This window comes from Carettochelys insculpta, chromosome 6 (genome assembly GCF_033958435.1).
Source record: "Carettochelys insculpta isolate YL-2023 chromosome 6, ASM3395843v1, whole genome shotgun sequence".
Lineage (NCBI taxonomy): Eukaryota > Metazoa > Chordata > Testudines > Carettochelyidae > Carettochelys > Carettochelys insculpta.
In genome coordinates, this window is record NC_134142.1 from 117486125 (window position 1) to 117511155 (window position 25031).

Sequence of the window (25031 nt, forward strand, 5' to 3'; positions counted from 1 at the left end):
AGATAGGAATAGCGCCCTACTTTGACGTTCAACGTCGAAGTAGGGACCGTGTAGACGATACGCGTCCCGCAACGTCGAAATTGCTGGGTCCTCCATGGCGGCCATCAGCTGGGGGGTTGAGAGATGCTCTCTCTCCAGCCCCTGTGGGGCTCTATGGTCACCGTGGGCAGCAGCCCTTAGCCCAGGGCTTCTGGCTGCTTCTGCGGCAGCTGGGGATCTATGCTGCAGGCACAGGGTCTGCAACCAGTTGTCAGCTCTGTGGATCTTGTGTTGTTTAGTGCAACTGTGTCTGGGAGGGGCCCTTTAAGGGAGCGGCTGGCTGTTGAGTCCGCCCTGTGACCCTGTCTGCAGCTGTGCCTGGCATCCCTATTTCGATGTGTGCTACTTTGACGTGTAGACGTTCCCTCGCTGCGCCTATTTCGATGTTGGGCTGAGCAACGTCGAAGTTGAACATCGACGTTGCCGGCCCTGGAGGACGTGTAGACATTATTCATCGAAATAGACTATTTCGATGTTGGCTGCACGTGTAGACGTAGCCAATGTCTCCTAAGACCCCATAAGCAGTGGAACTGTTGGTGGTGTGCTAGACAATTTTGACCTCGTGTGTCCAGCAAATTCTCTCGTCCAGCACTGGTCAGGTCCCAAGGGTGCTGGATGAGACAGCTTCAACCTGTAGTAGTGAAAGAACACCCCGAAAAAGAAAAATAACTTTTATGAAATTACCCTCTTAGTGCAGAATCTCCTCTCTCCAGGCAGGGCCCTTTCTTCATGAAAGTAGACACTGCTTTGTGAAAGGCCTTCTTCTAAAAAGCAGCACAAATGCTGTCCTATAAGTTCAATGTGTTCCTTTTTGTGTCTGAGGCTCCAGTTTTTCAGGGAAGGCACGTGACAGTAGGCATCATTGTTCTGCTCTCTGAACAACTAGAGTACTTTTGTGTGTGAGAGAACTATTTTTTCAAAGTGTACTTTAATCTATATTAAGAAGGAGATAATTGTGGAGACTTGGCAATAATCTTCTGTCTCCTTCACATAGAATGGCTGCAGTTTCACAGCAATTTGTGTTACAGATGGGTGACTTGCTGGCAGCACCATCCTTAGGGGGGTGCAGGGCCTGGAACAACTCCCTTCTCTGCCCCAGATACTGCCCCTACCCTGACTCTTCCCACCCCATTATGTCCTCACCCAGCGCCACTCTACCTCTTCCCCAAACTTCACCCCCATTCTGCCCCCTCCTACCCTCAATGAAACTCTTCCCCCAACCCCCTCCTGTGAACAACATGAACTGGGAGATTGGGCCTAGTGCCAACAGCAGGAATTGATGACCATGGCATACACCACAGAAGCGGGAGGCAGAGCAACCCAGACCCAGTCCACTCTGCTTTGCTGAGCCTGGCTTCCAATTGCATTGCTTTGGGGGGGATCAGAGCAGGTTGGGGCATAGTCTCTCCCCTTCCTGCAACTCCCACTGCTGCTGCTGTTGGTGAGTACAGGGATGGGCCCATCCCCTGCTGCCACTGTCAGGACACCCAGGCCACCCTGAGCCCCCAAAGTGCAGAGTCCGGGGTGCACGGGGGTACTTCTGCCCTTCCTCCCTCTTGCCAAAGCAGGGAGTAGGGGAAGACTCCCCACAAGCTCATTCAAGCTGGGAAGCAGCATTTCAGCATGCATGGGGACCTGTGGGGTCAGCATTTTTGCTCTTGGTGGCTCTGCAAAGAGCCCCATGGGTGAGCAGGAAATTGACAAACCCCACCACTGTTGGGACTCAGGCAGCCTTACTGCTTGAGCCCCAGCTGGCAGAGGGTCCTAAGTAGCAGTGTTGCAAAGAGCCATAGTGAGAGAAAATTGATGAAATTTCACAGCACACTTGAACAGTTGTCATGGGACACTGGTCGAAAACCACCGACCTACGCAAAAAATACTGAACACTAAGGTGTGTGGAATTAATATTAAACCCACATTTATCTATTCTATGCAAGCATGCTTTCATTTCCTGTTTCTGTCTTCCTGACTTGCATACTGTCATACCTGTTCATGCAGACTAGAATTCTCTTCAGGCTCAGCAGTAATTTATTTGTTTGAAAAGAATTGAGTAATGCAATCTTAACCGTGGGGCAGTTACCACACCATCTTTATAGAATAACCCTAAGGCTAGGATTCTGGAAAACAGAACCTTTTGACTTGAAACACATGAATTAATGCAGTGAATTGTTGGCATCAAGATACCAGCACTGTCTCTTTGTCTTTTGCAGACTGGGATACTGTCATATCATGGCCTATGATTGCAAGTATCTTGCCTCAGTTCTGAGTACAAGTCAAAACTTGAAAGAGCTGGACCTGTCTGGCAATGAACTGGGTGATTCTGGAGTGCAGATGTTGTGTAAGGGGCTGAAACACCCAGACTGCAAACTGCAGAAACTCGGGTGAGTAATTGAGTGTGAGTTGATTCCAATCAGGTGTGTGCATGCACATAGTGGCTGGAAGATTTTCCCTTTCGCAACATCCGTAGAGTCAGTCCAGTTCCCCCCTGCAGTAGCACCTTCATGACCCCCAGTATAGGGCCTTGCTGATCCTCCACCCTGTCATTTCCTTCTTACCAGAGACAGCAGAATGGAACTTTCCTTAGCCCTTGCGTTAACAAGTATGTTCATCTTCTATTGTTGTATTCTATCTGTATGTGCTTAATCCCAGTTGTAGTTTATAAAAGTATAATTAGTGTACTTATCGGGGAACCCCTCCCCTTTATTTTCTTCTGATTCCCTGGAGCTGTGGCATGCTGCAGTCTTTCAAAAGCTGTTTGGTCTGCATTAAGCACGTGCTGAAGCTTGATCATCACTCTTCCTGGGAGGGTCACCAAAGGAGTCCCTATTAGATTTGTCGCAAGTTCTGTCCTGGAATGGGTAAAGAGACAGAACAGTGGCACATAGTCCTCCTTATGAAGACAGCTTTATGCCCCGATTCAGACTCGGGCTTGGGGAACCTGGCACTGAGTGCCTCTTCATCAGCACAGAGTGCCCCAGCACCATCCTCTAGTTCAGCGCCAAAGAACAACTCCTCCCAGCACCAACATGGGATGTCTCAAGACCTGGTTCAGAGAGAATGTTGATCCCACTTGCCAGTGCCTCAGAACAGAAAGAAGCCAGAGGGGCAGACCCTGACTAAGTTTAAAGAAGTCAGACTCCATTTGGGCCACTGCGTTAGAGTCTTGGAAAGGCCTGTGTCTGCTGCTGCACAGAGGAAGCAGGTGAGTCTAGGTCTCCCTTGTTTGCCCATTCCATCAGACCAACAGTCTCTGCTTCCCTCAACACCAGAAACCTTTGACGCCACTCAGGATGTGCTGCATCTTACGGCGTCGTTTTGCCCCACTGCCCCTCATGCAGCCAAGTAAAGATCCTTCAGCACCGGAGGCTCCATAACGTCCCCGGAAGCAGTCTAGAGGAAAGCCAGCAATGAAGGCCAGGCATTCCCTGTCTCTTAAGCACCTGGGCAGAGGGTCCATTCGTTCTCCATGATCCCATCACTGAGTGCCCAGGAGCTTCTGTGGTCTGCTAGTTCAGAGACCTTGGAGTCCAACTCCCACCGTCCCAGGAGGAGTTCAACCCACCGGTCGAGGTGGAGACAGGACAGAAGACCGCACTGGACGTGGGCGACAAGTGAGAGGGCATATGACCCCTCCAAATGCTGTGGGTGGGAGGGGCCAGAGCCTCTGGGTGGCCGGGAAGAGTAGCAGGGTGAGCGGCTGGCACCCACAGCAGGGGGCACCGCCATCCCATACTTACCAGCAGCATTGGGGGAAGCAGAGCAACACAGCTCTGTTCACCCAGTCCCAGCCTTGGCCGAGGAAGAGAAGTTAATTTCCCAAGCTGCTCAAGAGGCTGCCTTGGACACTGGCAATGCTGCCGCTATGGTCATGGTTACAGGTATGACCATGAAGAGGGGCTCCTGATCTCCAGTCTTCCCCATGAATTACAGCGGGCCATACAGGACATCTCCTTTGAAGATGTGACTCTGTTCTCGGGGGACAGGAGGGAGGAAACTAACAAGAGGCTACATAGCCTCAAGGATTCAAGAGCCACCTTCATATCCATGACTCAACAGGCACTTCAGGCCTTAACCTCCTCTGTGGTTCTACCAACAGCACTGACAGGACAGCTCCTGGAGGAGGAACAGGAGTGGCAGGAAGAGGGCACACACAACATCGAGCTGGGGGTCTGGCCAGTCTAAAACACCTTTTGGAGGTGCAGTTAAGGATGGGTCACCAACTGGATATACCCCATCTTACCTTCTCCTCCAGAGTATTCCCTTTTTATTGCTCATAGTCCCATATCACCTCAGACAACAGGGTGCTCCCTACTGTAGAGGGGATATTACATGCAATTCTGTGCCCTCCCAGCCCCCTTCCCTGTCCCTCTCCAGGAACCCTTCTCACAAGCAACTCCATATCCAGGAAGTGCAGTTGCTTCTAGCTCTAGGAGTAGTGGAGGAGTTTCTTCAGGAACAGAGGAGCCCCTGAAGGGGAGAGACATCTTCCAATGAGCCAAAATCCAGCATTTGAGACTGTTCCCTTATAATAGCTGGGAGGTGAAGTAGACGTGTAGTTTTGGTGTCTCAGTGTTATTCTGGGCACTATTTAGTTTTAATCCACTCCACCTGTGAATAGTTCACAACACCTGTATGTGCATCACTTCCATCTTCAGTGTCCAAAACCCGAGGAGAGGCATGACCACATGGAATCATAGAATAATAGGGCTGGAAGAGACCTCAGGTGGTTATTGAATCCCACCCCCAGCAGAAAGCAGGGCCAATCCCAACTAAATCATCCCAGCCGGGGCTTTGTCAATCTGGGACTTAAAAACCTCTAGGGAAGAAAATTCTATCACCTCTCTAGGAAACTCATTCCACCACTTCACCACTCGCCTAGTGAAATAGTTTTTCTCAATATCCAACCTGAGATCACAACTCAAGACCATTGCTCCTTGTTCTGTCATGTGCCTCCACTGAAAAAAGCCTCTCTCCTTCCTCTTCGGAAGCCCTCGCTTCATGTAGTTGAAGGATGCTATCAAATCCCCCCCTCTTCTCTTGTACAGACTAAATAAGCCCAAATCCCTCATCATCTCCACAAAAGTCATGTGCGCCATCCCCCTAATCATTTCTATTGCCCTCTACTGGACTCTGGGAAGGATGCGTCTCCATGCTTCCTGTAACAGGGGGCCCAGAATTGGATGCAGTACTTCAGATGCAGCCTCACCGGTGCCAAAGAAGATTTATTCATGTGATTTTCATAATTATTTTGCATATAATGTGTTTGTAATGTCAGTGATACTTACTTAGTTCTCATTGCTTGAATTCATGTTGCTACACACGGAACATTTTTTGCTCATACTGAATGGTACTCTGACATTCACAAGTGGTCACTTGATTTCTCTCTTGTCTATGTGACATAGACCTGGGGAGAGGTTTGGAACAATTTTTACAAGGTGATCGCTGAGATCCATTGATACAAACTGTCAACCTTTTATATAATAGAAACCGTATCAAGCTGGAGGATAAAGCAGGATACTGCAGCACCTCAAACATCTCCAGTTCCGGCACCTCCGCATAGGACAGTTCTCATTTTCCGTTACTGTGCTAGGAATTAGGTAATGAAAGGAAAGATTTCAAACCCTAATTCTCTTTTAAATCTCTGACGGCTGCAGGTTGTCTTGCTGCACACTCACAGCTGCTTGTTGTGGGGATCTCTCAGCTGTCCTCTGCACCAATCAGACCCTGAGAGAACTGGACATAACGGCAAATAAGCTGGGAGATTCAGGGATACATCAGCTTTGTGAAGGATTGAAACATGCAACCTGCAAACTGGGGATACTCAGGCAAGTAAGGCTAATGACTCTTTAGTTCATTACATCCCATCCTCAGCTCTGCTCCTGTAGAGCTGCCAGTCTTCCAATTCCCTGTCCCTGCTGTGAGAAACAGGATGCATACACAAACACATGTCTGCGTGCACACACACATCCTTTCTACACAATTCTTGGAACTCGTGCTCATGGTTGTTTGGAAATGGGATTCCTTGAAGTCTGCCATCCCCACGAGGGCAGAGCTACAGCTTAATGTGTATTTTCAGTGGGTCTGATGCTGGGAGGTACATTCTTTCAAATGCCTTAGCTTTTCATTCCATTGGTTTTCTGCTAGGTATTTTGTATGTAGTGCAGCTTGAATTGACATACACACAGGGCAGTGATTTGGATTCAATTGCCAGTACATTTAGGTTCAGAAAGGAATAAGGATCTCTAGCTGATGAGTGGCTACTGAAGAGGATTTTTGTGAAACTATCTCCATTGAAGCAGATGCTCCTTTTTCAGGAAAAGGCCCTTTCAGGAAGATACTTTGTCTTCATGATAGTAGACATGGCTTTATCAAGAGCCTTCCTGTACAAAGCAGCACAAATGCTGCCCTTATAGTATAACCTGCATCTCTTCACCGGGTTAGCCCCCTACCCCAGTATTATAGTGGACGCATCTGACAGGAGTTCAGATGTCCTTCTGGCGGAGGTACTAGCCACCAGGAAGGCCACTTTCCAGGAGAGGTAAAGGAGAGAACAAGTGGCCTGAGGTTCCAAGAGGGGGTGAGGAATGAGCACCTGGAGCACCAGGTTAAGATCTCAGGCTGGGATTGGCCAGCAAATCAGTGGGTGAAGTTGGTCCATGCTCACAAGGAAGCATCCCACTCGGGGGTGTACAAAAATGGAACACCCACCTTCCCCAGGATGGAAGGCCAATATGGCTGCCAGGTGCACCTTGACGGATAAAGATGCAATGTCTTGCTGCTTCAAGGAAACAAGGTAGTCTAGCACCTGAGGGACAGAGGTGGACACAGGCATGAGATTGCACTGACTGTACCAACAGGAGAAGCATATCCATTTGGCCGGGGAGGACCACCACATAGACAGTTTGCAGCACCCAAAGAGTACTCACTAAACTGGCTCCAAGGAAGTTGCCATGCCATGAGGTGAAGAGACCGGAGGTCTGGGTGGTGGAGGTGACTGTAGTTCTGCTTGATGAGGTCTGGAACCAGGGGAAGTCAAATGGGTGGAAGTGCAGAGAGCTCCATCAGCCTAAGTGTTGGTGAGCCCATGAGTTGGTGAGCCCATGAGTGTTGGTGAGCCCATGAGCAGGCTATGAGGATTATGTCTGCCTTGTCCCTGAGAACTTTTAGAAGCACCTTGTGCACAAGGGAAAATGGAAGAATCTGGGATTTCCTTCTCACCAAGGCAAATCCAATCAGCCACAACAGCACCTCTGCCAGCCCTACTGGCCAGCCAGAAGCCACACAATCAAACCCATATACTTTTTAGCTGCTTTACCAGCCCAGACCAACAACCCCGAGCTTAAGGAGAGAGGTTCTTAAGCCTGTTTTACCTGACACCGCACAGATTCTTCCACACCCCAAAGGGCCCAGAGCCTGCCCCAGTCAATATATACCTGGATCTTACTCAAGCAATGCACTAACCAGTTATTTAGATCTAAATATCGAGAGATTTATTAATATAAAAGAAAGAATGGGGTAGAGAGAAGAATTGTTAAAGCAATACTTTACATGCATCAGTCATAACTACTGACGCAGGACAGTGATGTTATTTGCTGATTCTTAAATGTCTTTGAAAGTTCATTTCAAGTTATATAGATTTAGTTATCAAAGCATTGTAGATCCGGCTCACTAAGGTCCACATCCTAGCACATGGACCCCCGGAAACCAAAAGACAAAGGATCCAAGATAGACACTGCTAAGTCCACGCTATTTTTCTCACCTGTTGTTGTCCCTTGAGTTTAGGGACAAAGCCCCTTCTTCTTCCCATAGTCCTTTGAGGGTCTGCCCCCACTGACTCAGGTGGGCTGATGTGGCAAACTGCCTTTGGATGAATGCCAGGAGACAGTCTCCAATTTCTGAAATGGACCAGTTCCTTTGTTTCAGTTCAGGTCACTTGACCATTGGGCTACTTCCCATTGACACGCCCCAAGCATCTGGAATGTGGATTCAGTGTCTGAGCACCTGGCTTCCACCCTATTGTTCAGCCCAATGTCCTGGCTGGGGCTGAGTTCACACCCCCATTCTGAAGCTTAGCACTGGAACGTTTTCTAATACAGCTACACAGCTAAAATCTATAACTTTACCTGCATGCACGAGATGGTCATACAAGTAGCTACAGATTCAGGGTATCATCAGCTTTCATTAGACACCCCACACAGCCCTCCAGCAAAATATTTGGGGCTGTGGTGGGGTCTTCTGCCCTGCCCTGATCCTGAGGGCTCCTGCACTGGCCTCAGCAGCCTAGTCCCAGTTCACAGGCCTCACAGCCTAGTCAGGCTTCAGCGGCCTAGGTTCTCCCTGCCTTAGGCTCACAGGGAGGTTGCTGGGGTAAGGGAGCTTGAGCTCTCCCACTCCACCGGGGTCCAGCCCAGGGCCCTGTTGGTGGTGGGTGTATGGCCTCAGCCACCAGCTCAACAGGCATCCTCACTGCAACATGCTGAGCTCACTGGAAACCTTCCCAGTTCCCCAGCCTGGGCTGCTTCCTACTCCGTTCCTGAGGTGGTCCGTCATCTCTGCTCTGGCCGTGCTTCCTCCTGTCGCTCCTGCTGCGGACTGCTACTGCAGCAGTGGCTGCCACAATGCTGCTGCTGCTGCTAGGGTGGTTGCTGTGGCTGCTCCTTGGGTTGCTGTTGCTCCCAGGCCCCAGCGGGAGCTCCTTTTCCACTGCTGGCCAGCCCCAACTGCCAGGCTTCCCCAGCCTTTATACCTGGGCTGCAGCGGGGTTGGTGCATCCCATCACAGGGGCCAATAGACACAATGGGCATTAAAATGGCTTCCAGACTCAATATAACAATCCAGTCATGTGACAGCGTGCAGCAGAGAGGGACCGGTGCCACACCGATGGTTCTGGGCCGGTGGAATGCCTTCTGGGTGCAGACCCTGGAGCCAAGGGCGGCGCGCTGCACTCCAAGGAGGGAGGTGTGCAGCCTGGCTGTGATGGTGGGAGTTCCGACCCCATGAGGAGTTACTGGAGCTGAAAGTCACACTCCTTACGAGTCTGAGGCTTGAAACCCCTGCAGATACAGCACTTCTCTGTATGAGTTTCACCCAAGCAATGAATGCAGGAGTTGTGAGGGTCGCTCACTGGCACAGACTTGAAGCAGTCAGGGCATTGCTTAAAGTCCTGGGATTTTTTTCATTCCCTTAACCCCCAGAGGGGAAACATCAGGAGAAGGGGAGAGGCCTTCCCTACCCGACGAACAGTGAAGTCTAACTGAACCAAAACCAATGGTTGTACTAGACACAGCTATTTACAACTATTTGTGCAGAAAGAGCTAGAGAGCTGTGGCATAGCAACAGGTACTTCACACAGTGGAACAGCCACCCTGGGCAGTAAGAAGAGAACTGAGGGTTTCTGGGTCAGCTGGGTTATGTACAGGTTTTACGTAGGTGCCACTTCAAGGGGCTTCCCTGTCCATGCAGCCAGTAGTTGCTACAGAAAACTGTGACAACCATGCACCTAACTCGAGTAGATAAGAGCAAGCACTCAAAGGAGAAAGTTTGTTTTCCTCTTTGATTCTGTAAACAGAAGTGAGATGTGTCAAGATGAGATTTACTAATTCTGAAATCTTGCAAGAACAGGGTGGCCACAGCCAATGTGTTCAATTCATTAACTATTGATCTTGTTGATCTTCCACGCATGGGCAGCAAGTGAACCTTCACCTTGGGGAGGCTAGTCCCCCGGCCCCACCGAAGACCCTGGCCCTTCCTTTCCCCTTCTGCCTCCCCATATGGTGCAGTCGCAGACAACCTGCCCCAAGCACCAGCCTAGCTGCTCCAAATCCTGGCTCACTGGCTGCCCTGAGGAATGGCTTGATACCCAGGCTGACACAAGCCCTGGCTGCCACTCACTGGTCCTTACCACACTGACCTCCAGGTGGCTGCCCAAATTATGCATCCACTGGCTACAGAGAGAGCAGAAGTAAGGGCAGGGCCTCTGGGTGGAGCCTGGGTGGGATCATGGCACAAATTAAGAGTGGTTTAGTCTTCTTTCAGCTACAGTAAACTCTGTGCATGCTATCTTTGTGTTAATTCAGATTAGAGCTCTTTTGGGGTTCTACTGCAGAAAATTTCATTGAGTTTAAAAAAGTATTTTTTATTAAACTGAATTGTGTAACTCAGCAAATAGCTGAAGTGTATCTGTCACTATTCTCATAGCATTACCATAGGGCTAGGATTCTGGATAAGAGAACCCACTGAAATACACTAATGAATACAGTTAATTTAGAAGAATCAAGCAAATAATTCCCTCTGGTTTTTCTCTTGTCTTTGGCAGGTTGGGATACTGTGGTGTCACGGCCTCTGTTTGCAAATATCTTGCCTCAGTTCTCAGTACAAATCAAACTTTGGAAGAGCTGCATCTGACAGGCAACCAGCAGATAAATTCAGGATTGCAGCTCCTGTGCGAAGGACTGAAACATCCCGACTGCAAACTGAAAAAACTGGTGTAAGTAGTTGCCAGTTCTCTTTTCTGTTTTCCACTAAGTGCAGTTCTGCTCCACTCCCCAATTTCTGTGGCTCATTATAGGTGACGTGTGGAATATTGTGCTTTGTTCTGGGTTCCATTTGATAAATGAGAAAGAACTGAGAAAGTTATAGAACGGGTAATTATGGAAATAAGTGGCTTTTGAGTCTGAAGCACATGATCCCTGGTACTTTAGAATTGTGGTGACAACAGAGAGATTTATTTTCTCACCACACACCTGAAGGGCGTGCCAGTAGCCCAAAATGTGTAACTCTTCTAAAATCTTCAGTAAATGATGGAAATAGCCAATGAAGAGTTAGGCCAGATCCAACAGCACTAATCCAGACCTTTTGCTTTGTGTGATCACCAGGATCCGAAGTATTGCTAGGACATTCCATACCATATTGCATGCAGGAAAGAGAAGGCAAATTCTCTGTCTTCTCCCACCATTCTCACTCTTGTGGGTGTGACAAGAAGGAGCCATGCAAAGAGAGAAACAATCCCATCAGCAAGCATCCCTGAGAGGGTGTGTATCTGTATCAGTATCTTCCAGCTTACGTTGTATTAATGTGTTATAGCATATATAATACATTAATACAGAGTGAATAGTAACAGAGAGGAAGCCGTGCTAGTCTATACACTATCAAAACAAAAAGCAGTCAAGTAGCACTTTAAAGACTAGCAAAATAGTTTATTAGGTGAGCTTTCATGGGACAGACCCACTTCTTCAGACCATAGCCAGACCAGAACAGACTCAATATTTAAGGCACAGAGAACCAAAAACAGTAAGCAAGGAAGACAAATCAGAAAAAGATAATCAAGGTGAGCAAATCAGAGAGTGGAGGGGTGCGGGGGAAGATCAAGAATTAGATTAAGCCGAGTATGCAGACGAGCCCCTATAGTGACTCAGAAAGTTCCCATCACGATTTAAACCACGTGTTAACGTGCCGAATTTGAATATAAATGTCAGCTCGTCCACTTCTCTCTCTAAAACGGTGCGATAATTTCTCTTCAGTAACACACATATCTTGAGGTCATTGACAGAATGCCCCATTCCATTAAAATGTTGACTAACTGGTTTGTGGATCTGGAGTGTTTTGATGTCTGTTTTGTGCCCGTTGACCCTTTGTCTAAGGGAGTTAGAAGTCTGTCCAATATACAAAGCATCTGAGCATTGTTGGCACATGATGGCATATATGATGTTAGTAGAGGAGCATGAGAAAGTGCCCATGATTCTGTGAGTAACCTGGTTAGGTCCAGTGATGGTATTTCTGGAGAAGATATATGGACAAAGCTGGCAGCGGGCTTTGTTGCAGGGAAAGTTTCCAGGACTGGTGTTCCTGGGGTATAGACTGTGGCTGTTAGTAAGGATCCTCATGAGGTTGGGAGGTTGTCTGTAGGAGAGAACAGGCATGTCACCCAGGGCCTTCTGGAGTGTAGCATCCTGATTAAGAATAGGTTGTAGGTCTTTAATAATTCGTTGCAGTGGTCTGAGTTGGGGGCTGTAGGTGATGACCAGTGGTGTTCTGTTCTTGGCTTTTTTGGGCCGATCTTGGAGTAGCTCGTCTCTTGGTAAGTGTCTGGCCCTGTCGATTTGTTTTTTTACTTCTCCTGGTGGGTAATTCAGGTTTATGAATATTTGGTAAAGTTCTTGTAGTTTTTGGTCTCTGTCAGTTGGATCAGAGCACATGCGATTGTACCTAAGAGCTTGACTGTAAACAATGGATCTAGTCACGTGTGCAGGATGGAAACTAGAAGGTGTAGATAAGTATAGCGATCAGTAGGTTTTTGGTACAGTGTGGTACTGATCAGGCCATCCTTGATTAGTACTGTAGCATCCAGGAAATGTATCTCTTGCATGTTGTAATCGAGGCATAAGTTGATGGTGGGGTGTAGATTGTTAAAGTCTCTGTGGAATTCTTCTAGAGCCTCTGTACCATGGGTCCAAATCATAAAGATGTCATCAATGTATCTTAAGCAGAGGAGTGGTAACAGGGGATGAGAGCTGAGGAATCATTGTTCCAGGTCAGCCATAAATATATTAGCATATTGTGGGGCCATGCGGTGCCCATAGCAGTTCCACTAATCTGGAGGTATAAATCGTCCCCAAAACGGAAATGATTGTGTGTGAGAACAAAGTTACAGAGGTCAGACACCAGATTGGCTGTGGTGGCATCAGGGATGGTGTTCCTGATTGCTTGTAATCCGTCTTTATGAGGAATATTAGTGTACAGAGCCTCTACATCCATTGTGGCAAGGATGGCGTTATCAGGAACTTTTCCGATGTTTTGTAATTTCCTCAGGAAGTCGGTGGTATCTCGGATATAGCTGGGAGCATTGGTGGCATAGGGTTTGAGGATGGAGTCCACATAACTGGATAGTCCGGTGGTAAGGGTGCCAATACCTGAAATGATAGGGCGTCCAGGGTTTCCAGGTTTGTGGATTTTGGGAAGTAAATAGAATAATCTAGGCTGCGGCTCAGATGGTGTGTCTGAGTTAATGAGGTCCCAAGTAGCAGCAGGGAGTTCCTTCAGTAGTTGTAATTTCCTTTGGAATTCCAAAGTGGGATCAGCAGAGAGAGGTCTGTAAAGTGTGGTGTTGGAGAGTTGTCTGTCTCTGCCAGTTTTGTCCACATATCTTCTCTGGAAATACCATCACTGGACCTAACCAGGTTACTCACAGAATCACGGGCACTTTCTCATGCTCCTCTACTAACATCATATATGCCATCATGTGCCAACAATGCCCAGATGCTTTGTGTATTGGACAGACTTCTAACTCCCTTAGACAAAGGGTCAACGGGCACAAAACAGACATCAAAACACTCCAGATCCACAAACCAGTTAGTCAACATTTTAATGGAATGGGGCATTCTGTCAATGACCTCAAGATATGTGTGTTACTGAAGAGAAATTATCGCACCGTTTTAGAGAGAGAAGTGGACGAGCTGACATTTATATTCAAATTTGGCACATTAACACATGGTTTAAATCATGATGGGAACCTTCTGAGTCACTATAGGGGCGCGTCTGCATACTTGGCTCAGTCTAATTCTCGATCTTCCCCCCCACCCCTCCACTCTCTGATTTGCTCACCTTGATTAAAAAAGAACTCGATAAATTTTTGCAGGTTAGGTCCATAAATGGCTATTAGCCAGGGGTAAAGTATGGTGCCCTAGCCTTCAGTACAAGGGCAGGAGATGGATGGCAGGAGATAAATGACTTGATCATTGTCTTCTGTTCTCCTTCTCTGGGGCACCTGGCATTGGCCACTGTCAGCAGACGGGATACTGGGCTGGATGGACCTTTGGTCTGACCCAGTATGGCCATTCTTATGTTCTTATGATTATCTTTTTCTGATTTGTCTTCCTTGCTTACTGTTTTTGGTTCTCTGTGCCTTAAATATTGAGTCTGTTCTGGTCTGGCTATGGTCTGAAGAAGTGGGTCTGTCCCACGAAAGCTCACCTAATAAACTATTTTGCTAGTCTTTAAAGTGCTACTTGACTGCTTTTTGTTTTAATACAGAGTGAGTTTGTAAATACTGTTACAGATACGTTCCCTCACAGGGATGTCCTCTTTTTTGAAAGGTCAAATATGTTAACCTGAATCACTTTCATCTTCAGTCCCCAGGACCTGCTGGGGAAACATCATTGTGCGCCCATATTTTTTAAGGAAATATGTTTTTGAATATGAAAATGAATATGTATAACTCAAATTTGCATTATAGAACATAGGACAACCATCTTTCAAGAGCCTGTAATCTTCAAAATGTGTATATTCTATGTGGGTGTCTGTATCATTCTTTTATATGAAGTTAGAAATATGAAGTGTAAATTTGTTTATTAATCTATGTCTTCTAATGAAACCATTAGTGGTACTTATGAAACTTAGTATCAGAGAGGTAGCCATGTTAGTCTGTATCTTCAAGAGCAACAAGAAGTCCTGTGGCACCTTATAGACTAACAGATATTTTGGGGCATAAGCTTTTGTGGGCAAAGACCTGCTTTATCAGATGCATGGGCGGGGGTGAGAGGAGTATTTAAAGAGTGGGGTCCTAGCAAAAGAGGGGGCCAGAGCTGGCAAGGTCTATTCAGTCAGAGTGCAAATGGCCCATTATCAGTAGTATACATCAAGAGAAGAGAAAAAACAGTTCAGATCAGTCAGGGGGATGTGGTCCATTGTCCATTGTGTACTCCTGATAATGCGCCATTTCCACCCTGACTGAGTAGACCTTGTCAGCTCTGGCCCTCCCTTTTACTGGGATCCCACTCTTTAAATACTCCTCTGAACCTCCCCCCGACCCCCAGTCATGCATCTGATGAAGCGGGTCTTTGCCCACGAAAGCTGATGCCCCAAAATACATGTTAGTCTATAAGGTGCCTCAGGACTTCTTGTTATGGAACTAATGGTTCAGTGCTCTAGGTCAAGATATCATCTGATGAAGTGAGTCTGTGCTCACGAAAGCTCATGCTCAAAACTTTTCTGTTAGTCTATAAGGTGCCACAGGACCCTTTGTTGCTGTTATGAATAGTCTTGTTTTTCTGGTAACCTTGGATGGTGGCTGGTCATTCAAAGGCAGGTGACCATGCTACCTAGTACAGGAATCCGTCCTGAACTTTGTACTTTTCCACGGGAGAGTGGAGAAAGAAGCAAAGACTTCCTGGCTTGGGGAAATTCTATTTAAGCAATGGGGCACAGACAGTGATTGTTTCCAGCTGGCTTCACAGACTGCTCCTCACCACAAGAGAAGACATGAAGAGATCTGGAAACAAAGAACTCTAAGTGGGGGAGCGGCGGTGTGGGGGGGCAGAACAAAAGCTAGTGGGCCCAGGACAGAGATCAGATCAGCTCTGGCCTGAGACACTTTACCTGAAATAAGGATTAGAGTGAGAAATTATGATTTGTAACCATTTCTCTTAGTGTATTACGCTTACCTGGAATGTTTTGTTTATTTTAGCTTAATAACTTTGATCTATCTGTCATCACTTGCAACCATTTAAATCCTACGTTTTGTTCTTTGCTTTATTATCAGACCCATTGTAATTATTTGTTACCTGGAGGGGCGGGCGGGGCGGGCGGGGGGAGGACAACAGCTCTGCATATTTCTTCCTTTGATAAAGAGAGCAAACTTTATGAGTTTTCTCTGAGTAAAATTTTTATACAGATAAGACAGATTTATTTGGGGGTTTGCTCGCTTTGCATGCTGAGCTCCTGCGTGCCTTTCCTGGGTCAGAAAAGAGCTTCTGGCCCAGCCCATGAGTGTGGTGGAGTACTCCAGAAGGCATTTCAGCAGGCTCAGAGGTATGATCAGCAGATTAGGTGACAGTCTAAGGGTCATCTCTGTGACACAACCGGTCACAGTCACCACTTGGACATTTATTTACGTGATTTTTGTGAAAGCTTTCCCTGTAATATGTTTTATGTTCCCAGTGGCAGATGCTTGGTTTATTTTGTCTAAATTTTATGTATTGAATTCCATTTTCTTTTCCTTTTGTGCATCAACCATTCAGAAGTGATTGCTGCTTGTCTCTTTTGTCTGGTTAACACAGGACAATTCTCATTTTCCTTTATCCCACAAATTAGGTAATAAAAATTGTTATTTTAAAGCCTAACTTTCTTCTAAATCTGACTGCTACAGGTTGTCTTGTTGCAAATTCACAGCTGTTTACTGTGGGGATCTTTCCTCCGTCCTCAGCACCAATCAGACTCTGAGAGAGCTGAACCTGAAGAGGTGTGAATTGGGAGATTCAGGGGTACAGCAGCTTTGTGAAGGACTGAAACACAAAACCTGCAAACTGAAGATACTCAGGCAAGTCATTTCAATTATTCTAGTTCTTTACATCACAGTCTCCATTCTGTCCTGTGAAGGATGCCTCTTTTCCAATCCCCCATCCCCAACTTCCCAGCATAAGAAAACGCGTGTGCACTCTCTCTCTCTGTTGAGTGAATTCACACAGATGAATGACAGGCGAATAACACTGTATTACCATGGGACAATAGCGATCATTTCTCCTCTGATCTTTCAGTACTTTGCTTCAAAAGGAAACCATACAACTCCTTCAGAAGGTGAGCCCAGGAACTTGCATTTGTAGCACCGCTAGGCACTAAAATCATGGAGGTGACGTGGTTTCATGGATTATTGCAAGCAGAGCCGTCCTATCCATAGGACAAACTGGGGTGGCTGCCCTAGGCCCTGTGCTTTCGGTCCGGTGGCAGCCGCCCCAGCCGTCTTGTGGATTGAAGGAGGAGGAGTAGCGGGAGCAGGCGGCAGCAGCAGCCACAGGGGGATGCGTCCCCTCGGCCTCCCCACCACTTGCCCCATGGAGCACGTGGCAGCCTGTTCTGCTGTACTGAGCTGTGCCCTCCCGGTTCACTGAGCTCCACTTTTCTGTGGGCAACTGGGAGGCCCCTGTTCCTGGCCACCCATGGAGAAGTGGGGCTTAACAGGCTGGGGGAGTGCGTCAGAGCACCACGTAGTGAGTGTGGGGGACAGGGAGGGAGGCAACCTCCTACTGCAGCTGCTGCAGTTCCCTGCCTGCCGCATGCCTCAGGTAATCCCTGGCCTGGTTGGTCAGGGTGGGGGTGAAGCGGGGAAGATGAGGGGCCTGTGGTGCGGGTTGTCTAAAGCCTCCACACCTGGCCTATTGGGGTTCAGCCACAGCCCCCCGCCCCTCACCCCGGCCTTTGGGACAGCCCTGATTACAACAATTTGTAACACATACACACACACACACACACCTGCTAACTAGTAAGTTTCCTCTTCAGCCCTGCACACTAGCTATTAAGCCCCGCACAGGGGCTCAGGGCTGGGGCAGGGAGAGCTGCGTCTTCCCCAATCCTCAAAGATGCCATGGATGGGAGAGAAGTGTCCCTCCCTGTCAGCCCCAGCACAGAGCAGCCATGACTGGGAGAGAGGCGCCTCTGCCCGCTAAGCCCAGAATGGACCTCCTGCAGCCTGGGTGCAAGGGGCCTTCCCAGCTGGCCCCAGAGTGGAGCTGCTGCAGCCTGAGGAGAGGTACCCCTTCTCTGGTCCTCATCCTGCCCTGGCTGGGGGATGAGGCGCCCCTCATCCAGCCTGCCTGCCAGAGCTGTTGAAAGCTGTAAAGAGGTCTCTCTCACCTCACCCCAAGCTGCTGCACCCTGGAGCCCACATCCTCAGCCGCAGCCCTCACTTGGCACCCCAGCTCTGTGACCCCTCCTGCATCCTGAGCCCCTCATCCCTGGTCCTACACCGGGGCCTGCGCCTTCCTTGGGAGCCCTCACTCTCCTGCACCCTGAGCCTCTGCCACAGCCCTGAGCCCCCTCCTGCACCCCAACCTCTTAGCCCCATCCCATCCCATCCTGTCTGTGTGCAGGTTGACTTTTGTTACATGACCCTTCATGTCCACACTGGTTCACATAACACAAGTCATTCCTCACATGGACGTAACAAATTAGTGGAAACACTGGTGGTGGTGGAGGGGGCTTAGGGCAGGCAGGGGGTTGCGGTGTGTGGGATCTCAGGGCCAGGGGTTGGAGAGAGAGAGAGAGAGAGAGAGAGAGAGAGAGCGTGTGTGTGTGTGTGTGTAGGGAGGAGTGGAGGCAGTGGGGAGTTTGGGTCTGGGACTGGTCTGTGGCAGTCTGGTCATGGTTACCTGGTGGCTCCTGTCCTACTTCGCTCCTGTTCCTGCCAAGGGAGCTGCGGCTTTGTGAGGACACTCACTGCATGCAGGCAAACAGGCAGCTGCAGCGCATAGGTCCCCTGACCTACCACTCCCTTCCCCGCCTCCCCCTCGGAGCTGCACCAATGCACACACCCAGGACAGCACATGAGGGGCAGTAGAGCAGGCTGGGATGTGGACGCCCCAACAGGTGTCTGGTTGGGAACACGCATGCCTCCACCTACAGCACAAACCCAGCACAGCGGAGCCTGCCTCAGGATAGTGGGAAACCCAGGAGCTGGCAGGAGCCTGGTTGCAGCAGACCACCCCCGGCCATGTGGGCCCCTTTCTTACAGCAGTACGTCACCCTACTTTCACCTCTGAATCCAACCCTTATTGGCCTCAGCCATTTCATGTGGCCTCCTACCACATGCGTTACCCCTTATGCTTAACAATCTGACCCCACCCGTATTTACCTCAGACACTTCTGTTTTCTTCCTCCCATCTGAAAAAGAGCTCGGTGTAGCTGGAAAGCTTGTACCTTCAACCAACAATAGTTGATCCAATAAAAGATATTACCTCATCTACCTTGTCTGTCTTTGTATCTCAGGGCCAACACGGTTATAACAACAATGCAAGGAGCACCCCAACTCTACCTTCATAGCATTACTATAGCACAAGAATTCTGGAAAAGACAACTTACCTGTAAGAACATCCTACAGACACAGTGATATTTGAGAATCGAGCTAATGATTCCCTCTGTCTTTTACAGGTTGGGATACTGTGGTGTCACGGCCTCTGATTGCAAGTATCTTGCCTCAGTTCTCAGTACAAATCAAACTTTGGAAGAGCTGGATCTGGCAGGCAACAAGCAAATAAATTCAGGATTGCAGCTGCTGTGCGAAGAACTGAAACATCCAAACTGCAAACTGCAGAGACTGGGGTGAGTAGTCGCTAATTGCCGGTTCTCTTTTCCAGTAAGTGCAGTTCTGCTTTGCTCTCCAGTTTCTGTATCTGTGGCTCACGACAGACAGCATGTGGAATATTGCGCTTTGGTAAGGGTTCCATTTGATAAATGGTGCTAAAAAACTGAGAAAAGTGCAGAAAGTGTAGTTGTGGAAATAAGTCCTCTTGCGGCTGAAACACTCAGTGCCGAAATCCCTGATAAATTGAGGTTGTGGCATCATATTATACTTCTTGTCTTGTTGCACAGCTGAGGGGGCACACCAGTAACTTAAAATATGTCATTGTTCTGACATTGTAAGTAAATAAAAGAAATGGCCAATGAGGATCAAGGTCAAATCCAGTAGAATTTCCTGGAACATGGCCAGACTTCGCTTCCTTTTCCTCTCCATACGAAGCATGTAAAGCCTTATCTCTACTATACAGTGGATCGATGCTGCAATGCTTGATCCACTGACGGTTGATTTATCGTATCTGCTTAGATGCGATAAATCAACCTCCGAGTGCTCTCCCATTGACTCTGCTACCAGATGATGAGGAGAGTAGGCAAAGTCAATGGGATAGCGTTATCCGCTGACCTTACTGCAGGAAAGACAGTGGTGAGTATGTCAACTTCAGCTATGCTATTCACACAACTGAAGCTGTGTATCTTCGATTAACAGGGTGGCATTGTGTAGGCTAGGCCTAAGTGACCTGCCAAGAACAGCTAGAGGGAAGACATAGAAATTTCCATGGTCAGAACCAGAAATTAACCTGCTTTATGCAAAAGCAACAGTCCAGACACATGTTGTATCAACTTGTAAGAGTCTTGTAAGGGTTTTCCCGATGGGTTCAGCTATACAAATGTTGCCAAAGTTGAAGTTTTAATAGTGTCAGTGGCTGAAGCAGGAGCAAAATTTCTTCCAACAATCCTCATCTGGGGGTATTCAGAATGTGCGTTGGATGCCTCCTCCTCCACCATTCACACACCAGAGTCTCCTGTTTGTAAGGAGCATTAGATACATGTGAACAGCTCCAAACTAGAGGATTATAGGATTTGACATGGGAATTGTCTAATATATTGCCCAGTCAAGTCCTTTAAGTGGTTCAGCACATCAGGAGCAACCCAGACAATAAACCAGACATTTAGGTAATAAAAAAAAGTTGATTTCAGACCCTAATGCTGTTTTAAATTTCAAACTGCTAGAGATTGTCTTACTGCACACTCCCAGCTGCTAGTTTGGGAATCTTGCCTGGACAGAAGTGAACTGGGTATTCAGGGGCGAATGGATTTGTGAAGGACTGAAAGATACAAGGGTTGTTGCCCTTTCATAATGGTTGCTTTTCAAGATATGTTGCTTACATCCATTACAGCACAACTGTGCCGTAGAAAGGATGCCAGCCTTCCAAAACTCCATCCTAACCTCCCCACCATGGGACTCAGATCACACATAGCCCTCTTTCTATTGTTCAGCTCTTGGAAGGACACACTTTCTAATGTTTGGGAATGTGGAATGCCTGAAAGGTTGCTGTCCTCCTCAGGGCTGAACTAAAGCTGTGTGTGTGTTTTCTGCGGTTCTGTCTGGAAGGCACATCTGTCAAATGCCTTAGCTTTTCATTTCTTTGCTTTTCTGCAACATACTTCATGTTTAGTGCAACTGTGATGGATTCATGTTCCAGTGTTTCGAGGTTCTGAAAGTCTCCAGCCCAGCTGTCCTCACTTTCACAAAAGCCAAGATCTTTTTAAAGCCCCTGCCTACTGGCAGAGGAGCTTGTCTTTCAGGGCAGGGCACTTTCCCCAAGATACTGTGCTTGACAGCAGACTCTGCTTTGTTACAGGCTTCCTGTACTTGTATAATGTAACGCACATGCTGCCCTTATAGAAAACTTGTTCCTCTTCCCCAGGTGAGGCCCCAGTGCTGCAGTGGGGACATGAGAGTAGACAGCTTTTTTCTGCTACCCAAAAGACTAGAGGATTTTTGTGCCCCAGATAAGTACCGGAAGCCCTCTGAATAATGGACTAATGGGGGAGAGAGTTGTCCACTGATGCCAAAAGTCCGTTATATGCAGGGGTTTACTGTATTTGCACTAGTGTCCCCCTGAGTCAGGCTTCCTCGTGCCCCACCCACCCCCCGAAAGGGCCACTCACCAGAATGGCTAGAGCCACTGCCACTGGAGGAGCTGTGGCTAAAGGAGCCACCTGCCGTGGCCAGAGCCAGAAGTGGCGGCAGGAGCCAGAGCTGCAGAAGCTGCCCGCCATGGCTGGAGCTGCCCCTGTGCCACATGACTGTAGGGGGCTCCAAGCCGTGCAGCTGGAGCTTTCAGAGCCCACCACGTGGCTGCAGGAGCTGCCGCTGCCACCACTGGAGCCACCACGCACTCCTCCCATGGGGGCGGGGACGTACCTGAGTGCCATCTGCCCACGTATGCACCCCACCCCTGGTGGGAGAAGCGCATGGTGGCTCCAGCAGCAGCGACTGTCCAGGCAGTGGAAGATCTGGCAGTTGGGGGTAAATTCTTTCTTTCTTTTCTTTTTTTTTTTTGGGGGGGGTGGGGGGTTCCTCTGTTAATCCACAGGCAGCCTGGCTTTGAGCAAGCTCCCAGCTGCATGGGGAGGAGGGGCGGGGCCTTGCCTGCCAATGAAAATCAACTTGTGTGCTGCTCTTGGCACCTGTGCTGGGGGTTGCTGACCCCCGCGCTAGGCAATAATGTTGTTGTCTTCTCTAGGTTGAGTAGCTGCTATTTCTCAGATGCTTCTAAGAAAGACTTAGTGCCTGTTTTTCATACAAACCACTGCCTGAAAGAGCTGGATCTACGGTATAACCACCTGCAGGTTCCTCTCCTTACTCATTTTTATAAGGAGCTGAAATGTCACCGGCGCAATCTAAAGATCAGGATTAGTGAAAGCAGTTTTCTGCAATTCCAACAGGAGTAAGCGATTTCAAAATCAGATCCATTTGAGGATTGTGGGATAGCTATTCATGTAAGCAAATGCAGCAGTTAACGTCTGGAGTCATGACTAACAGGCAGGATTAATAAAACTGATTACTTTTTTATTTTTATACTCCATGTTTAAGGGAAATATGTTTATAATGAAATGTTCAGTGAAATCAGGTTATATTAAGGCCTAAACTGAATACCTGTTTCAAACCAACTGGATACACTGCTTGAATATTTTTTGTTCGTGTTCTTCAACTCGCTGCCTGTTGGCCAGATCTGGCCCATAGGACCTTCTCTTTGGCCTGCTGGGCATCAGCTGCTGCATCCTGCTCCCCAGCACTAGATCTGCTGAGGGCTTTGCTCTTGGCAGCTTTAGCCTCTGCTGCTTCCAGCTACAGCACTTCCACGCAGACTGTCCTCTGAGCAACTCCTCTGCCTCCAGCTAGCCCAGGGGAGGCACTGCAGCTGGGGAGCAAAAGGGAGCAATTGACAAGGAGCATAGGAAGGAGCTGGAGCTGGTGGGACCGCATAGTTATGCAGGTATGGGATGATCAGTACTGGCTACAAAACTTTCACATTGCATAAGGCCGCTCTGCTGGAACTTTGTGAACTGCTTCCTCCTGCTCTGAAGCACAGCAATACTAGAATGCGACCTGCTCCAAGAGTTTAGAAGAGAGTGGCAATAGCTCTGTGGAAGCTTGCACAGGTACCAGTCCATGAGAAACCAATTTGGAGTGGGTAAATCTACAGCGGGGACTTCTGTGATCCAGGTTGCCAAGACAATCAGTACCCTTCTGTTATGAAGGACAGTGACTCTGGGAAATATGCAAGACATAGTAGATAGTTTTGCTGTGATGGGGTTTGCTGATTATGGTGGGGTGATACATGGAACACACATGCTCATCTCGGCACCTGATCACCTTGCCACAGAGAACATAAACTGCAAGGGGTACTGCTCAGTGGTATTGCAGGTGTTGGTGGATCATAAGCACTGACTCAGAACTCTGTGAAAGTAACATTCTCATTGTAGCAGTGTGCGGTGTGCTCCATAATATCTGTGAGAGAAAGGTGGAAAATTTCATACCAAGGTGGAGAGTTGAGGCAGATTGCCTGGCCACTAATTATGAGCAGCCAGACACCAGGGGAATAAGGAGAGCGCAGCGCGGGGCACTGCTAATCAGAGTGGCTTTGGAAAAAAACAGCTTTGTGAATGACCAGGCAGTGAAATGACAGTCGTCCCTGTTGCTGGTAATAAGGTGCCCCCTGTATTATGTGTGTTGGCCTTTAAACCCTGTAAACTACCACCACCACCATGAAGTGTGCAACTCAGCCAAAAAAGATACTTTTGTTGAGAACTCGTTTATTTTTATTTACGGAGCAAAAGGAAGCACAGAGTAAAGGAGTAAAGGGGCAGGAGCTTCAGAGGTGGGTGAGCAAGGCCACGGGGTGTTTTGCAGTCGCAGGAGTGTGAATGTCTGCCTTTCATTCTTGGAGACATCCAGTGCTTTTGATTCGAAGGCTTGCCTGCCATCTGGGTCCAGTAGCAATATGTCCTGGGGTGGGGATGCAGGGGAAATTGCTTCCAAAGTTAAAAACAGGTCTTGGCTGTTGGTGAGATCAGCTGCTCTGTTCACCTACCCATCATTTTCCTCCTCTTCTTCCTCCTCAACTATGTCCTCCCCACTGCTGCCAGAGGTACTCGGAAGAATCTCTTGGGAGGTATCCATGGACAACTTGGAGACAGTGGTGGGTCCCCTCCAGAATCCCATGCAGCTGCTCAAAGAAGCGGGATGTTTGCAGTGATGACCTAGAATGTCTGTCTGCTTTGTCTTCTCGTACACCTGCCTCAGCTCTTTTACTTTCACGCTGCACTGCTGAGTGTCCCTGGTGTCCTTTTTCCACCGTGCCCTGTGAGACCTGGGCATAGATATCAGTGTTTCTTTTGCTGCTTTGTCGTTTTTCCAGCACAGCTTCATCCCCCCATTCCACAGCAATAAGGTCCTGGATCTGCTGCATGCCCCATGCTGGAGTTCATCTGCGACCCTGGGCATTCATGGGCAGATGTGCGGCTGAGGTGTGCTGCCTGCTCCACTTGCCACAACGCTGCCCAAACAGGAAACGGAATTCAAACATTCCTGGGCCATTTCCTGCACCCCTGGAGAGCAGCAGAGCTGAAAGTTCTGGCCAGAGTGGGCACATCAGGGCACTGTGGGATACCTCCGAGAGGCCAAGAATGTTGAATTTCACAGTGTTCCATGTGCACTAACCTAAAGTCAACCCTGAAAAGCAGGAGTATCAAAATCAACCTTCAGAGCCCTTCAGGTTGGCAGAATGGCCCCAGAGGTGTGGACTCATTCTTAAGAAAATCAACCCAATGTGGTTAAGTTTGATCTAAAATCCTAGTGTAGACCGAGCCTTATTCTGGGTTGTCTGGAGTGCAGGGTTGGCCTATGGTGAGTGCAGAGACTGCATCTGCTGCACAGCCTGGTCTCTGGTACACCATCGGCACTCGGCTCTCTCACGTTCTGCTCACCTGTGGATGACCTGGGAGAACAGAAACGCTTTGTTAGTGAAGGAAGATGTCCCCAGGGGAACACACTGCCAAGTGTGCAGCCCTTAGGATTCCCACAGGAAGTTCTCTGCACATTCACTTCTCACCCATGGCAATGGTCTCTGATAGTGGTGGTGTAGATGGGTCTTTGCATATGGTCCTTTCTACAGCTCTCTTAATGGGAGGAGGTTTGGCCTTGCGATGCAAGGAATGGGTCCAGTCTCTCCTGCCCAACCTCTCCTGTCTCCCAACGCCCACTAAGGATTTTAAAAGAGGAAGAGATTTCTCCCCTGTTGTATGGAGATTCCCGTGCTATCCGATGGTGGGGCTGAGGCCAGTACAAGCCCTCAGCCACATGAATGGCAGAAAATCAGGACTTTGGGAGTTCAGGGGTGTCTGGCTGGAAGGAGAAGACC

General features: G+C 48.4%; 1 protein-coding gene across 1 annotated transcript in view; it reads left to right on the forward strand.

Annotated features, from left to right (window-relative positions):
- LOC142014012 (NACHT, LRR and PYD domains-containing protein 12-like) overlaps positions 1-23413 on the forward strand; it is a 53370-nt gene extending 29957 nt beyond the window's left edge. The window contains exons 8-13 of the mRNA XM_074996009.1: positions 2250-2420; positions 5694-5864; positions 10355-10525; positions 16181-16351; positions 18955-19125; positions 21852-23413. Of these exons, the coding sequence (XP_074852110.1) occupies positions 2250-2420; positions 5694-5864; positions 10355-10525; positions 16181-16351; positions 18955-19125; positions 21852-22059 (1063 nt within the window). The 3' untranslated portion in view covers positions 22060-23413. The remainder of the gene's footprint in view (positions 1-2249; positions 2421-5693; positions 5865-10354; positions 10526-16180; positions 16352-18954; positions 19126-21851) is intronic.
- Positions 23414-25031: the final 1618 nt, after the last annotated feature.